General features: G+C 43.3%; 1 protein-coding gene across 2 annotated transcripts in view; it reads left to right on the forward strand.

Moving 5' to 3' along the window:
* The window catches only part of TGDS (TDP-glucose 4,6-dehydratase), a 100,784-nt gene that overhangs the window by 35,797 nt on the left and 47,646 nt on the right, over positions 1-17,341 (forward strand). For both annotated transcript variants that reach the window (XM_029604740.1, XM_029604741.1), the window contains exons 4-6: positions 5,651-5,741; positions 7,071-7,213; positions 9,493-9,591. In XM_029604740.1, the coding sequence (XP_029460600.1) occupies positions 5,651-5,741; positions 7,071-7,213; positions 9,493-9,591 (333 nt within the window). The remainder of the gene's footprint in view (positions 1-5,650; positions 5,742-7,070; positions 7,214-9,492; positions 9,592-17,341) is intronic.

A 17,341-nucleotide genomic window follows, 5' to 3' on the forward strand; every position in this document is an offset into this window, starting at 1 on the left:
GAGACCAGACACGGACCCTATGTGGCTGTGAGAGACCTTGCCCCTGATATCTGAGTTTTATTTATAATTAAACAGTCTCCTGGATTACCACAGAAGAAGTTATGTCTTCATTTGCATTCTAGTAAGGGAGATCTTTTGATTTCATTCAGTTAAACGTGTGCTGACAAAACAGAAATGCTAACGCATTGCACAGGGATCTCTAAACTTGACAGGTGACTGCCACTTTGGTTAGAACAGCAAACTATTCACATTTAACTTAAATGTGACTCTTCTTGGTTTAGTTCCTTGTTTCTTAGCATAAAGTTAAAAACTGTAAAATCGTTTTTAATCTACTATAGCCGTTTTATTTTTAAAGGTGTGTGAAATGTTTTGGCGTCCATTCCAAACTGAACTTTTGCTACGGTAACAAATAGGAGAGGGACTCATTTTAATGTGCAGTCTTTTTTTTTTTCTCCGATTAGTTCTTATGCTGAAGCTGCTTGTATGCGTTGGTGGCAAGGAGAGATTTGCATGTTGAAAATAGGCTTTTCCATCTTATTTGTTCATTCTTAAGAAAAGCACCAAGGATTATTATGAATTTCTTAAAATTTGCTAACTCTAGGGGGACTTCTCATTTTTACAGTGTCACACCCAGAAACCTAAGCTGGTTCCATAATTTAAAAATAGCCATGAGACCTTAGGATAAGAGAAGGGGTGGTGGAATATTTAGAGAAGTTAAGTGCCATGCAAAGTTTTTCAGGTACCAAGGGGAATCTTATTTTTTGCTTATGTTTTTATTTATTTTGCTTATAATGCTTGGATTTACTATTTTTTGTCTTTTACTCATTTTTTGGTGAAGGGGGATACTTTGTTTTATGTTTTTTCTTGCTTTTCTGTTTTGTCTCTTTCACCCCCATTTCCTGTGCTCCATATGGATTGATGCAGTCATGAATGCCAGTAATCAGATTTTGTTCACCCCTGAGCAGGATGTAGTTCACATTGCAGCAATGGCATGTTGGCATGTCCCCCTTCCCAGGTCTCCTAGTGGTAAAGAGGTACTGTGCTTTTAACATGGCAGGACTGCTCCCTCGGAAAACACTTTTCACATTCAGCCATAGCTTTGCCACCATTGTTTTGGAAAACAACACTCATGATGCAGAAATCCTTTGCCTGCTCTCTTATACTCAAATTATAGATGAAGTTATAGATCGCACTTCTAAATTTTGATAGTGTCACTTGTCTGGTAGTTGTTACAGCACTACATATTACGATTTATTTATTTATTTATTTTTAGAAGAAAATACATGTTTTGTTAGTAAAGTAGCCATGGTGAGAATCTGTTCTGGTTGGCATGACCATTGGGTTTATAAGATGAGGGAAAAATGGCCCCAAGCAGATCAGTAAATTGTGGTGCGGATGTGCTGACTCTTATCAGAACCTCATCGGCATCACACTGTGGGGGACACTGCTACATATACAGCAGGAAGAGCTGGAGAAAGGACGTGAGAGGAGATTTTTATGAACAGATGGGAAGCCATAAAACAAGGTGCATACTATTTATTTATTTTTTTTATATTCCAAAAATTGTTAACATTGCTAATATGTATTAGAGGTGATCTAGGAATAAGAGGAAAAGGAAAAACAACAAAGGAGAAATGAGCAAGTGCATAATTTGAAGAATCTAAGTGGTTCTGCTGCTTTATGCTGGTCAGATTGGAAGCTCAGTCTTCTATAAATAACTATTTTTCCTTAAGGTTACGCCTTGTAGTACTTCCTTACGCTGTGTGTTATATAAAAAGAGAGTGGTCTAAACTGTAGAAAATGAAGCATTTTGTACATGAGGCTGATTCACTAAAGCAGGGGTAAGTAAACTGGGGGGCTTCAACAATTTTGAAGGGGGCACAATGGCTGCCCAGTCAAGGAAGAAAAATACGGTGCTGGGAGGCACTGCAAGCTCAGGATAGAAGGAGCTGCCAGAATGTCAGCTTGCCATGGCTCAGACATGCATCTCTTTTGATGGACTAAGGAGGATCAGCTTCTGCTGCGGCAGGCCCAAGGGGGAAGCAGTTTGCTCTGGGGCAGAACAGGACATGGGAGCAGCCACTGTGGTGGTCATAACCCAGAAAGGCTTGCCAGCCTTAAGCCTCGGCCTGGGGGACGTTCCTGCTGCTGCCATGGAGAGAGATCACTGCTGTTTCCTGCCAGGAGAAAAGAAGTTGTGAGTTAGGAGAGAGGAACGGGCAAAGATGTTAGAGAATAAGGAGGTAGAGAGGAGAGAGGGAGGAGCTGTGGAAGGAAAGGGAGAATAAAGGCAAAAAGTGTAAAGTTAAATAAGCATATGAAAGCATGAGAACTTAAAAAGATGAGAAAACTATTAAAACACAAAAATGTCAAAAAGAGGAAAAATTAGTAAACAGTATAAAAGCAAAATCAAAAAAATGTTGAGCATGATATTTTTTCTCAGCTCCTAAAAATTTTGGCTGACTCCGAAGTTTTTGTGTGGGCTTTTTTTTTTTTTTTAATTTTCCAGACCATGCCATTGCAGTTTGTGGAGTATCTATCTGTGTTTGTCTGGTGTGCATTGGTTTGTGTGTGTGCTTTAGTCTGTCTGCCTGTGTTTGTCTGTTTGGGGTGTATTGGTCTGTGCTTCTCTGTGTCTATCTTCTTTCTGGGAGTAGTGTGTTTGTTGGTTTCTGTCTGTATGGGGTAACTATGTCTGTGTTTGTTTGTCTCGGTGTTTCACTCTGACTGGGTACAGGATGTCCACCTTTCTGTACCCGTGTATGTGTAAGCTTACTCCTTTCAGCAATGTGAAGAGAAACAAAATAAGAGTGTTGAGTCACTGATTGGCACTGTGGCTGCCTTGTGAATACCCTTCATGAATATGTACATACAGTATGGGCCAGATTTTAAAAGCCCTACGTGCACCGGGCCTATAGCCCCGAGACGCGTATAAGTCCGGGGCTTGCAAAAAGGGGTGGTCCGGGGGCGGGGCCAGAGGCCTCCGACATAGCGGCCATTTGTCGCTGTGTCGGAAGGCTGCCGGCTCACACAACATGCGCCTGCCGGCGTAAAAGGTAAGACAAAGGTCAGGGGGGTTTAGAGTAGGGCTGGGGGGGGGGAAAGGTTGGGGGAAGGGGTGGGAAGGTCAGGCTAAGGGGAAGGGAAGATCCCTCACAGGCTGCTCCGATTTTGGAGCGGCCTGGGAAGGAACGGGGGAAGGCAGCGCTGCTCGGCGTGCACAAGATGCACAATTGTGCACCCCCTTGCACGTGCCGACCCCCGATTTTATAACATGCGCATGCATGTTATAAAATTGGGCGTACATGTGTGCACACCGGGTAGCACGCGCACATGTACACCCGCACGCACCCTTTAAAATCGACCCCATTTGTATCTCTGAGGACAAGCAGGATGATAGTCCTCATACATAGGTGACGTCATCAGATGGAGCCCGGCATGGAAAACTTCTGTCAAAGTTTCTAGAACTTTGACTTGGCCTCTCTGAGCATGCCCAGCATGCATTACACCATGCATCCACGCGGGGTCCCATTGGTCTCCTTTTCCATGGAGCCTGTCATCTCGCGGTTAGGTGAGAGCTTGTCCATTTTTTGGCTTACTTGCAGGAAAAAAGACTCTCTTTGTCTTTTCATGTCTATTTCTCAACACGGTGAACACAAGGTCCCCTCCCCCCCCCCCCCCATCAGTGCTCCCATTTGTGACTTGAAGTTTTTCGACATTTAGTGACAAGTTTTTTGGGGGGGGGTTCCTTTCAGTGTTAATACCCTCAGGCCCGCGGTACCTGATGGCCACCAGAATTGATTTCAATCTCACATCCTTTTTATTTCATGACATGTCCACTTCAGGTTTTAAGTGATGCCTCCAGTGCACAAGGGCCATGTCTATCATGGACCCCCGTGATAGATGTGCCATCTGCCTAGGGGCATCGCATGACATCCAGGATTGCAGCAAGTGTGCCAAGATGACACCGAAAGGACGCAAGATCCAGCTCAACAAGTTGGAGCATCTGTTTGCTAGGACTGGAGACAATTGATGCATCAGCATCAAGGGATCTCTGAGCCACACCGATGGCCACCGAGCCAAGTTCCGTCAAATTCATTAGTTGACAGGGACTCCGGAGACCTGCCATAGTCTGTCTCTTCCAGGTCAAAGATGGGTATCTTGTCTTCGGTCTCTGCACTGAGAGAAGCCAAAGAAGCATCAGTCATAGTCTATGCACGGTGCTGGGCATGGGGATGCACCAGCTTTAGCTGTGATGCCCCCAAAGCGACTGCATGGCAAGGAGAACCAATCCTCTATTGATGCTGGGGATTCGCCATGGACTCCATCAGTCCCGATGACAGCCTCCGATCCTTCTCTCTGTTCTGGTCACACATCCTCTGTCCCAACTTGTTTTGGCATTGGCAATGTTCGAGGAGGAACTGGAGAAGCACTTGCAGCTGGCTGTTGAGAGGGCAGTGGCATGGCACCAGTACCCTGCTGATGTTGGTTCCCAGGGAGGAATTGACACCCTGTGGGGCACCACTGTCTCTTCTTGCCAATCCAGTCATCTCCTCCTCGGCTAGCAAAGACTCTGAGGCCTGTGGACCCTTCTGTCCTCTGAGAACACCTGTTACAGGTAAGCAACTGCTTAACCCGTTTTGAGGGTCCTCATCCACTGACAAGAATGGCAGGGGAGGCCACAGCTCAAAAGGTTTGCTCACCCCTGCACTAAGGTGTAGTAAGCTGCATTAAGTTTTGAATGTGGGAAAACCCGCGTTATTAGTGAAATAACCCCCATTGCCATTAATGACTGGGATTTTCCACATTCAAAATGTAATGCAGCTTCCTGCACCTTAATGAATCATCCTTTAAATATGTCACTTAATTATTCTTCTTTGGATTTTTCAGTGACATTTAATGCATAGTCCTAATCTTCAACATTTTGGTTCTCAGTTTGTATACTTGCAAGTAGCCAATCTCCTTTGACCTTAAGTCTTAATAACCCAGGCTTAGATTTTCTTGAGATAGTCTCATGGTAGAGCATTCTTTCATTGCCCTTCCTCTTCGGAATATCTCACATGACTGACTTGTGCCATGAGAGGAGCAAAGCCATGAAATTGGAGCATATGTGGGAGGGGGGGGTTCTCTTTTTTAATATTCTGAACATTATCCTGTAACCATGATCTTTGCTGATCTTTTTCAACCCAGTCATTTTATTTTTACATGATTGAAGAATCTTGATTGACAGTATTTACTGCTAAAGTGACTGCCTGACATAAGTAGGAGTTGTGTATAAGTGAAGTTGGGAAAGAGATTGTGTATTAACTGAAAGATGCATAATTTTATAATTATTATTTCCTCTTGTAGTTCTCATTCACAGAAAGGCAGTCACATTTACACAAGTTGGCAGCACTTAAGCAATAACGCTACCCTCAAAGCTTCAACCTCTGATATCTATGATTTTTTTAAACTTGTATTCATGAATCTCTCTTTGCATATTGCTATGTATCTATGTGCTGTGTATTTTCTATGTGTAGCTCTTATCTTGTAACCTCATATTTAAGATCTGACCTGTGAAATAACTTATGATGGCTTTTTTTTTTTTTCAACAGTTTGAAACTTGACTTTTCACAGCTTCATAACTTTAAGCCTTTTGCTTTTTATTTAGGGGGACATATGTGACTCGCACTTTATAAAACATCTCTTTGAAACTGAGAAAATTGATATTGTGTTACATTTTGCTGCACAAACCCATGTAGGTAAGTTATAAAATATTTCAGGATGTCTTTGAAGCCCTCAAAATTCTGTTCTCTTGGGGGGGTTTTTTTATGGTTGTTGCCTCATGTCTCTCCACCGTTCTTTGCATATGCAAAAGCTATCTCTTTAGGATCTGGCAGAGCACTGGCCTGCCAGCAGTTGACATTTCAAGCGGCATTTCATAGTTTGTGGCTCATATCACTGTGTCGAACCATGCCCATTAGCAAACCCCCCTTAGTGTAGTGCATCCCTTCCCTGGCCAACTCCCGTGTGGTGTCTGCTGAAGTTTTTTTATTTTTACCATGTTTTGAAAGCGCTTCCTGAGTGCTGATGCACCAGTTGTAGTAATTTGGTGATGGTGACATTCAGTCCTGATGACGTCCCGGTACAGCATCAGTTGCTGAAGAATCGCCTAACAAGTAGCACTGCGCTAACAGCTTATCTGCAGTGGCATGACTACATTTGATTTTTGTCAAACATTTCTTTACCACAGCAGTCTTAATCCCATATTTTTTTTTTCATTTCTAGAAACCACTATATCCAGTGAGACTGCAGGAGAAGGTTTTTCTTTTTAAGGTCTCATTTAAGTTGCATGAATATATCTATTTTTTATTTTTTTTTTTCAATCCGCAAAGCATGTTGAAGCTGTAGAAATGTTTATTTTTTACTTCACACACATACAGGGGTTAAACTGTACCCAAAGAATTGACACGCTCGACTCTCTCCCTGCCTCCCCCCCACCCCACCACCATTACTACAACGGTTCCTCAAAAAAGAAAACCATGCATAATACAGATAATACAGAGTATTTTTTTCTTAGGAGATGTATATTGCAGGAGCCTCCCATGACATTTTTGAGATATGTCGTGTAAATAGTCTGAAGGAGGGCAAGTCTCTCTTCCTCCAAATGTATTGTGGCCTACTGACTGTCCTGCTGGCTGCTGCTTTTCATCTTCTATTTTATTTTTAATTTTACAGTTTGCATTAATTGACTACAGAAACCTTTTGCTTTTCAAAGAGAACGTTATTCTTAATGGACACAAGATATTAACAATATCCAAGAGTCTAATCACCTCCAGCAAGGAAATACCACAGTTCAAATTTAATCCACTGGGTACTGCAAATATTATGCTATTCCCAACAGCATGCTTGAGAGATTGCTGAGTACAAGTTTGGAAATTGTCTTGTGATTGATGTTTGACATCTTGGATATTGCTACATTAATAAAATAAATATCTGCTTGGAGTTTTCTCAAGTATAACACTTTCAGGTTGAGCTTTGTTACTGAAAAAAAGTATTACTTTTAAAAATATAATTTTGTTTTTATTCAGACCTGTCCTTTTGGCATTTCTTTGAGTTCATGTATGTGAACAGCTATGGCACCCGTGTCCTGCTTGGTGCTGCCTATGAAGCCAAAGTGAAAAAGTTTGTTTACATTAGCACAGATGAAGTCTATGGGGGCAGTCTTGATGAGGTGAGCTACTGTCCTGCCCTTCAATATAAAGGTTAATGTAGCAATTGAGGGAGGTACAGGCATCCAAGCATAAGAGTGTGATAGAAGACCTGTGAAAAGGGTGAATGCTTTCTGTAAACTTGCATCCTGTTGAAAGCAACGTGCACGGCACAGAATTCACATTTTCCTCCAAGACTGGAGCGTTCTGAAAGGACTTGAAGCACAGTACTTTTAGCTAAAAGAACTGGCTCCTTCCGAACTGCATGTCTCGAAATCCCAGCACCGAACATTGACACACAACTGTGTATTTACATACTGTTGACCCCAGTAGGTTTGGAATTTTGCAAGATGGTTATGTGCAGGGAAGAAATAGTCTTTTATTCAAATTATTATCCAGAGCATTTCCATCAAAAATTGTGCAAGATTCAGTAATCTGAATGTATTGGCAACTGTATACTGGTGTGATCCTCGCTACCATTCTTCCCTCTTCAGCATATATATATATATATATATATCTACAATATAAATGGCCTCTGACTGACGTCCCGCAAATGTTCCGTGCATGCGCAGTAGAGAGCAGCTCTACTGAGCATGCACGGAACAGAGAGCTCTGCCCGACGTGCCGCTCATGCGCGGGTGAGAGAGCACGTTGGTCACAGCGGCGGACGTGGCGTTTTGCGGGCTCCGGGTGATGTGGAGTCGGGCTGAGGCAGACGATATGTGCTTAGCGCGGCGGCGGTGGTATCCGAGCGTCAGGCGGCCCAGCAACGAGCCCAGTGGTGAGGTGCGCACGCGAGAGAGAGACCCCCGGAGACCTCCCATCTCTGTGTCTGCGCCATCCAGCGACAGTGGGACCGCGCTTAATGGGACCCTGGGGTGGTGGGCAAGTGGCCGACGTCTTGCGTCTGCCACTGGAGTGACAACATCGGGAGAGGGAAGGAGTTGTGGATGAGGTGAGAGAAGGAAGGAAAGGGAAGTTGAGAGAGAATGGACAGAAAATGGAAGAGGATATGAGTGCGTAAGTGGTAAGGGTAAGACGTTCTAGAGAACATAAAAAGAGTGAGTGGAGGAGGGCTGAGGGAGAGGGAAGGTGTTGTGGAGGAGGTGGGAGGGGAAGGAAAAGGGAAGATGAGAGGGTATGGAAGGAAAAAGGAGGAGAATGTGAGTAAGTGGGAAGGGTAAGAAGTTGTGGAGAAGAGAAAAAGGGAGTGGAGGAGGGCTGAGGGAGAAGGGAAGGGGTTGTGGTTGGGGTGAGAGGGGATGGCAGGAAAAGGGAAGAGGATAGGCTCTGACCGGCCCACAAATGCGCAGTAGAGAGCAGCTCTACCGCGCGGACAAGGAATATCGGGGGGGAGGGAGTTGGGACCGGAGGAACGTCGAGAGCTCTGACAGACGTGCCGTGCCGCAGGGGAAGGAATGAGTCACATAGAGTAGTGACTGAGAGGGGATGGGAGGGAATGAGAGTAAGGGATGGGATTGGGAGAGGGTGGGGAGTGACTGAGGGGGGAGAGGTGAGAGTGAGGGAAGGGGGTTTCAGTGAGAGGGGAGGGAGGCAGTGGGAGAAAGAGGGTGAATAAGACTGAGGAAAGGGAGTTTGAGTGGGGGGAGGGAAGGGAGATGAGTGAGGGGAAGGGGGATGAGTGACCGAGGGGAAGGGGGATGAGGGAAAAGAATTGTAGAAGACTGACATTCTCGAGTCACACAGCAATGACTGAGGAAGGAAGGGGATGGAGTGGGAGTGAGACTGGGGGGGGGGGAGGTGAGAGTGAGAGAAGGGGGTTTCAGTGAGAGAGGAGAGAGGCAGTGGGATAAAGAGGGTGAGTAAGACTGAGGGAAGGGAGTTTGAGTGGGGGGAGGGGAGGGAAAAGGGGGTGAGTGACCGAGGGGAGAGGAGGATGAGTGACCGAGGTGAATGAGCAAGGGGAAGGGGGAGTGAGAAGTGTAGAAGAGTGCCTTTCCAAAAACTGAACCAAAAAATATTTTTTAATGTAGCCCGTTGTTACAGGCTTCTCACTCCCCCTTCCCCTCGCTCATTCACCTTGGTCACTCATCCTCCTCCCCCCCTCGGTCACTCACCCCCCCTTCCCTCCCCTGCCCCCACTCAAACTCCCTACCCTCAGTCTTACTCACCCTCTTTATCCCACTGTTTTGTACCACCAAAAATTATAGCCATTTGTATAGTCACAGAAGCTGGGATTTCAGAGGAAGCACAGAGTTCCATATTTTTGTTGAATATTGACTCGTTTGTTTTTTGAAACCTTGTCTCAGTCCAATAATGCTCAGTATGCATATTTTGTTAGGAATTTGATGAGGCTTCGCTCAAGCGACCAACAAATCCATATGCAACATCTAAAGCAGCAGCTGAATGTTTTGTACAGTCTTTCTGGGAGAGGTACAAGGTAAGTTTATGCAGATTTCAGAAGCTACACTAAGTCATATTGGCTCTAACAGCTTTTAATCTTTTCTAATGCTCATACACTAAGAAGGCTATGTATGCCACAATGACTAACAAAAACCCAACCGCTATAGACAATATGTAAATAAACTTCTTGTTTTCATAGTGTACCATTCATAAAAGAATATTTACCCTCAATAGCAGGCAAAATGTCGAGGCTGATTCAGAAAGGAATAGCAAGGGTTACTGAGATTCCTGCAAAGTATCTCTATCTCTAATATTCTACAGATATTCCAGCAAGACTTTGGGGAAAATATACTGTAAAATACTTTATAATGAATATGTTTAAAAAGAAAAAAAATTCAGGGCACAAAATTGTCACCCGCTTGCCACGGATGAGTAGAAAGAAAACTGCAAGTTGCTCCATCCAGAATGTGTTATGAGAATCTGGAGACAGGAAATGTTTTTCTTGAGCATTGCTGTCCCCATCATTGGCTGTTAACATGAGTACTGATAACCAATTGGCTGCAAGAAGGTGGAAGTAGCAGCACGAGGGAAGTGCTGCCTCCCTCCCTTACCCCTATGTCCACCTCTGGCTCAGGCGTTGATTACTAGAAATCACCTTACATGCTGGTAGGTGTCAACCATGAGGTGTTTCTTTTCTTCATTTTGCCTTGTTGGTGGCTCCTAGCTACACACAAGCTCCATCGATGGTTACACAGTGATTTGTAACATTATCATATGTATTAGAAAATGCTTATAATTTTCTCCGATTTGCAAACGCATAATACATAACCTAATAATACATAATACATAACCTAACATCACTCCTTGTTGTTGGTAACTTCAAAATATCTTCAATTATTCCAAAAGAACACACTTTACATAATTTACATAATTTGATATACACCAAAAGCTCCTAAGTTTTTAAGATTAAAAATCCTTAAACCACAATGGATCACCACGACTCCCACAAAAAGTCAAAAAGAAACCACCTAATAAATATCCCACTGCTAAAACAAGCCAAAAACCTCTTATACATCACTTTCCTCCTGATAAACGCTCAATCACTAACGAAGAAACTAATGATCATATCAGACTTGATAAACACAAAGAACCCTGACTTCTTTGCAATAACTGAATCGTGGCTTAAAGAAACTGACACGGTTCTAACAAATCAACTTTCTAATAATGAGTATGATTTATTCTCAATTCCTCGAAAATACCGAAGAGGTGGCGGATTACTACTCCTTATAAAAAAAACATTTTAATATGAAAATGATTCCTCAAAAGCTCCCCTCAAAATTCGAAATTGAACTGCTAGAATCTGATTTTCTGCAAATCTGTCTAATATATTGTCCCCCAAAACTCCTTGACAATGAAATCTCCACACTGATCGAATTTCTTATAACTAACATCAGTGTTAAAAAACCTTCTATAATACTTGGTGACTTCAACCTCCATAACAACAACTCACCTAAATCCCAAAAATATCAAATGCTACTTGACATGCTTGCCAGCCTCAACATGAACCAAATTATAAACAACTCCACTCACAGAGCTGGTAACACCCTAGATCTAATTTTCACTAACCATTACTTTAATACTCTCACAACATCTATTAAACCAGTTCCTTGGTCTGATCACTTTCTCATTAAATGTAGTGCCCAAGTAATCACAAACCAAATTTATGAACACAAAACGCCTCTATCCTTCAAATACAGACCCCCCTTCCAACTCAACTCCCTCAAACAAGAATTGAGTAAACAACTCACAAACCTAGATCTATCCAACATCCAGAATGCTACCCAGTCCTGGTTCAGTCTCACAAAACAAACTGCTAATAATATAAATCCAGAGAAAACAAAAATTATAAAACACAAGAGAGCAAAAAACAATCCATGGTTCTACTCTGAACTTTTGAATTTGAAATCTAACCTCAGAAAGTTGGAAAAAGAATGGCGCAAATCCAAATGCCAAATAACCAACCAAAGATATCGCTCAAAACTTGCTGAATACAAGAAAGCGATCCTAAACGCCAAACGCGAATACTATAGTCTAAAGATCAAAAACGCCACAAATAAATCAAACTCCCTATTCAACATAGAGAAGAACCTAATAGAAAGTAACTGCATAAGTAAATCAACCCCCAATACTAATAATCTAAGTCAAGATCTCGCAAAGTTCTTTAAAAACAAAATAGACAAAATCACAAACTCTTAACAACACCTCTTCCTTTAATATTCCTCACACTACATCATCATCTACTTCCTGGTCAAAATTTGAATCAATATCCAACTTCAAACTAGAAAAGATACTTCAAAAAATAAACCCAGCACGACATGAGCTCGATACTATTCCCACTCGAATTATAAAGGAAATATCTCATATTATTTCTCCTACATTAACCGCAATTATAAACAAGTCACTCGAAGAAGGCTTCCTCCCAACCATCCTGAAAACTGAAACCATTACTCCGATCCCTAAGAAAAAGAACCTTGATCCCAATGATCTAAATAACTATCGTCCAATTTCCAACCTTCCTTTACTAGCCAAACTGATCGAGAAAACTGTGCTATTTCAACTAAATGAGCACCTTGAAAACAACAACATACTTCACCCCGCTCAACATGGTTTCAGAAAGAACCGCAGCACTGAAACCCTTCTGATAAATTTAACTAATAAATTAACAAGAGGATTTGATAACAAACTGAATCACTTATTGGTCATGCTTGATCTATCTGCTGCCTTTGATACAGTAGACCATAATCTACTAATATCAAGCCTTGCCAACATAGGCCTAACTGGAAACACCCTCAATTGGTTCACCTCATTTTTAAAGGACAGATTCTTCAAAGTCACCGTTAATAATTGCTCATCTGATCCCTACCCACTTGAAACAGGTGTGCCGCAAGGATCTGCCCTGTCTGCCATTCTATTTAACATTTATCTTCTACCACTCTGCCACTTCATCTCTAATCTAGGCATCTCATTCTTCCTCTATGCCGATGACATCCAGCTACTAATCCCTATAACATCTACTATTGAAGAAGCCATTTGCCTAACAGTAAAATACCTCAAATCTATCCAAATTTTTCTAAACCAACTTAAAACTATGTTTAAATATGAATAAAACTGAATGGATCCTAATAAAAAGAAATTCCTCAGGCCAACCCTCACAAATACCCTATATTCAAATTGATAACGCCAATATTCAAATGAAGAATCCAATAAAGGATCTTGGCATCTGGATAGATAATGATATGAGCTTTAAGAATTGTATCGCTTTAAAAACAAGAGAAGGATTTCATAAACTCCAGATTCTCAAACACCTCAAACCTCTTTTGTACCCAAATAACTTCAGAACAATTCTTCAAACCCTCATCTTCTCAAGCCTGGATTATTGCAACGCAATTTTCTTAGGACTACCCAAAGCTACTCTAAAACCACTACAATTACTACAAAACGCCGCTGCATGAGTACTCACTGGCAAAAGGAAGTTTGATCACATTTCTCCAACCCTAAAAAATCTTCATTGGCTACCTATTCCACAAAGAATCAAATACAAGTCCTTAACCATTCTCCATAATGAAATCTACAAAGACAACAATTCCTCTCTGAACAACATGATCTCAATACACAAATCACCACATACTTCAAGATCTTCTGACAAACTACTTCTAATCATTCCACCCCTGTCATCTGCGAAACGATCAGCCACTAGAGATAGAGCCTTCTCGATAGCAGGACCGATAATATGGAACTCTATCCCAGGACACCTAAGCTCTATCAGAGACCCCAAAACCTTCAAAAAAGAACTAAAAACATGGATGTTTAGACAATCATTTACAGACTGATATGACAAATCTTGGTTTATCTCACTTCTTGATTTCTGTAACAAGCCTTTTCTGTTTATTTAAGTTATATATTGCCTACTGTTAGCTTGTTCTACTCTGCCTCTTGCCGAGATGTTATTTACTATCATTTGTATTTATCCTCAACCTATAACTCGTTCACTGTATGAAGTTTTATATCTCGTTCTCTGTATGAAGTTGTTTCACTATAAACCGGGGTGAAGGCACTCAGCTATACTTCGGTATATAAAAGAATATAAATAACTAAATAAATATTCCTGTTAATCTCAGGGTGAGTAAATTTTATTTTGATTACTGCAGTTGGACCTCAGTTTTTCAGGCCCTAGTTGTTTGTTTACCTCCTTGAAAGTCTCTCTCTCTCTCCCATATGTGCAAAAATATTGTTATTATATGCCTAGATTGCATGATAAATTGTACTAGTGAGACATAGGGGAGGGTGGTTCATTCCATCTAATTCCCAGTGAAATTCAGGACTCGATATAAGGGTTAATGGTGGAGGTACTTGTGAGTAATGATCACAATGCCGTCAATAATAAATATAATTACTGCAGTAGCATGTAACTTTAAAAAGGGAGATTATGATGAAGAAATTAGTTAAAACAAAACTGAAAAAAGCAGTTGTGAGGGAGTTTGCATGAGGCATGGTGATTTGTTAATCCCATTGGCAACCCAGGTAAAATATATTCCACAAATTGAAAAAAAGGTAAAAAAGAAGACCAAACAACTGCCAACATGGCTTTAAAAAAATGCTATGAAATATAGAATATGATGGCAGATAGACCCATATGACCCATCTACTATCTACTGCTCTACTTGATAGTTTTTATTCCTCCCCCAATGGGGGTCCTCCGTATCCCATTCCTCTTTGAATTCCAGTAAGATCCTAGTCTTCACCATCTCTACAAAGAGGGGCCCGTTCCATGTGCCCACTTCTCCTAAGACACTACCCCTGTCGCCCTCACGACCCCCTCATTCTAGAGCCTCCTTTCCAGTTATTCCTTGTGGTATTTAAAGGTCTTATATCTCCCGTTTCCCTCCTTTCTTCTGGGTTATACATGTTTATAACTTTCTGTCCCCATTATGCCATTATGAAGATAATTGGCCATTTTAGCAGTGGCCTTCTGGACCTTTTTGATTTTACATCCTTTTGCGGGAACAGTCTCCAGTACTCCAAATTAAGTCTCACCAAAGACTTGTATATAGGCACTATTTCCTCCCCTTTCGAACTTGCTATTCTCTCTATGCTCCCAAGCATTCTTCTGGCCTTTGCCATCACCTTATCTGTTAGGCCATCTTAAGATCATTTATGATCACCCCCAGATTGTGGCCCTCTCTTATGCACAGAAAAAACTTCACCTCCCTATACTGCTCCCTTTTTTGCAGCCTAAATGCATGGCTCTGCATTTTTGGCATTAAATCTTATCTACCAGACTCTATACAATTCATCAGGCTTCACTAGATCCCTCATGTTTTGCATACCTTCCAGCGTGTTTACCAAATTTTGCAACAGGGTATCATTTGCAAAAAAACAAACCTCTCTCAGTAGCCTTTCTACAATATCACTTACAAAAGCATAGAAAAGAACCAAACTGAGTACACATCTGGCAACCCCTCTTACCTCTAAGGGAACTAGGTTTGCCACTACCCTTTGTCGACTCCCACTCAACCTGTTTCTAGCCCAGTTAATCACTTTAGGGCTCATATCTAGGGCACTCAGTTTGTTTACAAATCACCTATTTAGAACCATGTCAAAAGACCTTGCTGAAATCAAAGTATACTACATCTAGCATTCTCCCCGATCCTTAAAAAAAAAAAATGAAAAGCACTTTTCTCCTTGGACAAGCAGGATGGTAGTCCTTACACATGGGTGACATCATCAGATGGAACCCAGCACGAAAAACTTTAGTCAAGTTTCTAGAAACGTTGACTGGCACACTGAGCATGCCCAGTATGCCACTGTCCATGCGGGTCACTCTTCAGTCTCTTCTTCTCTGTGGAGCTATTGTCTCGCGGTTATGGAGCTTGTGCTGTTTTTGGTATTGGAAAGCTTTTTTTCTCAGTCAAGTCTTCTTCCTGCACCGGGTCCCTCTCCATTCCCCCGGCTTAGTTAGTTGGGCCAGCACGGTAAGTTTTCTTCCTTCTATGTGGTCGATTCCCAGTGGTGTTTTCCTTCGGTGCCCGCCGGTCATCGACACTGCACCGGGGTCTTTTTGTTATGGTGGCGTTCGTTTTCTTCAGTGCCCCCCAGTGTCCTCTGACTATGTCCCTCACAGATCTGCATGAGGTGTATATCCTCTGCCTTGGAATATCGTATGACGTTCGGGGGTGTCATTTTTTTGACCAGATGACCCCAAGGGCTAGTGCGTCTGCCTGGACAAAATGGAGAAGCTCTTTGGTTTGAAGAAGTCCGACCCCTCAACTCTGGCATTGGGGGCATCGACTCTGAAAGGCCGAGGGAAACCACCGGATACCGAGCCTTCACTCCATCTAGGGCCTCCACCAGGCCCTAGATGGAGTGCGGTGCCGGGGCTAGACTATCGTTGGTCTCTTCGCGCTCAAGGACTTCTGGATCATCTCCTTCCTCCTCGGCGCCAGGGAAAGACTAGGCTGAGCACTGTGGGAAGTCCAGGAAACATTGCTACCAGTCTTCATCTTCACATGATACCAGACTCTGGTTGCCATCGGTGCCTGCTGTGATGCCCCAGAAGTGACCCCGCGAAGAGTAGACACCACCCTCCATCAAAACCCAGGGGTTCCCCACTGATGCTGGTGCTGGGCACCGATGATCTGGTGATGCCTCCCTCCTCCTCTGTCTGTCCTGTCTTTGGCAGATTTCCAGGAGGAGTTGGAACACAGGGTGCAACTGGCAGTCATCTGAACTCTGCAGAGCATCGAGCCGCCGGCCCCACCCGGCGCCAGAGCCTGCACCCTCTATGGTGACACTGCTGCCGGAGCATCTCAAGGTCCTTCTTGCTGTTTTCCCCATGCAGCCTACCTGGGGGTCCATCGATGATACAGCGGCCACCGTTGCCTCTTCCCGATGCTATTCCCCATTGTGGGGTCCTCCGAGGAGGAAGTCCCATTGCAGCCCGCGGCACCTTCAAGGCCCTTGGTTCTGTGGCTGGCGTTGCCCAGTCCGGTTCTGGGTCCTTCAGGGGCCTCAGGCCCAAGCCACTGGGCCTCCACCGGTGTCTCTGGGTGATCTCAGCAATGATGCCCCTTACGACCCATGGGGGGATGATACCTCTGAGTTGTCTTCTGATGACTCTGGGGACCTTCCCTTGGACCCGTTTCCTCCAGAGGAGCAGCGCCGGTCCCCACCTGAGGACTTAACCTTTGCTGGATTCGTGCGGTCCATGGCAGAAGCCATTCTTTTCCAACTTCTGACAGAAGAGGATGCCAGACACAAAATACTGGCGGGTCTCCCGTTTGTGGATGCCCCGAAGGAGGTGATGGCTGTTCCAGTTCATGAGATCTTCAAGGAGCTGCTCCTTTGAATCTGGGAACACCTCATCTCTGCCTCCAGTGAATAAGAAGGCTGAGGTGGCGGTTTACTTAGTCCATTACATTTTGGGGTTTGAGAAGTGTCAACTCCCACCCCAGTCGGTTGTGATGGAGTCTGCCCTTAAGGCTAAGTGTTCTCGCACCTATGCTTCAGCCCCTCCGGGACGGAAGCACAAGACATTGGACACACTGGGTAGGAAGGTGTTTCAGGGCACTATGCTGATTGCCTGTATTGCTTCATACCAACTATACATGACGTAATTTTCTCGAAACCTCTGGAAGCAGGTCCAGAACATTTGAGTGCCTCCCTCAGCAGCAGCAGGATGCTTTTTTGACAGTCGTCCAGCAGGGCCTTGAATGTGGTAAACAAGAGGT

Source organism: Rhinatrema bivittatum, chromosome 5, assembly GCF_901001135.1.
Source record: "Rhinatrema bivittatum chromosome 5, aRhiBiv1.1, whole genome shotgun sequence".
Lineage (NCBI taxonomy): Eukaryota > Metazoa > Chordata > Amphibia > Gymnophiona > Rhinatrematidae > Rhinatrema > Rhinatrema bivittatum.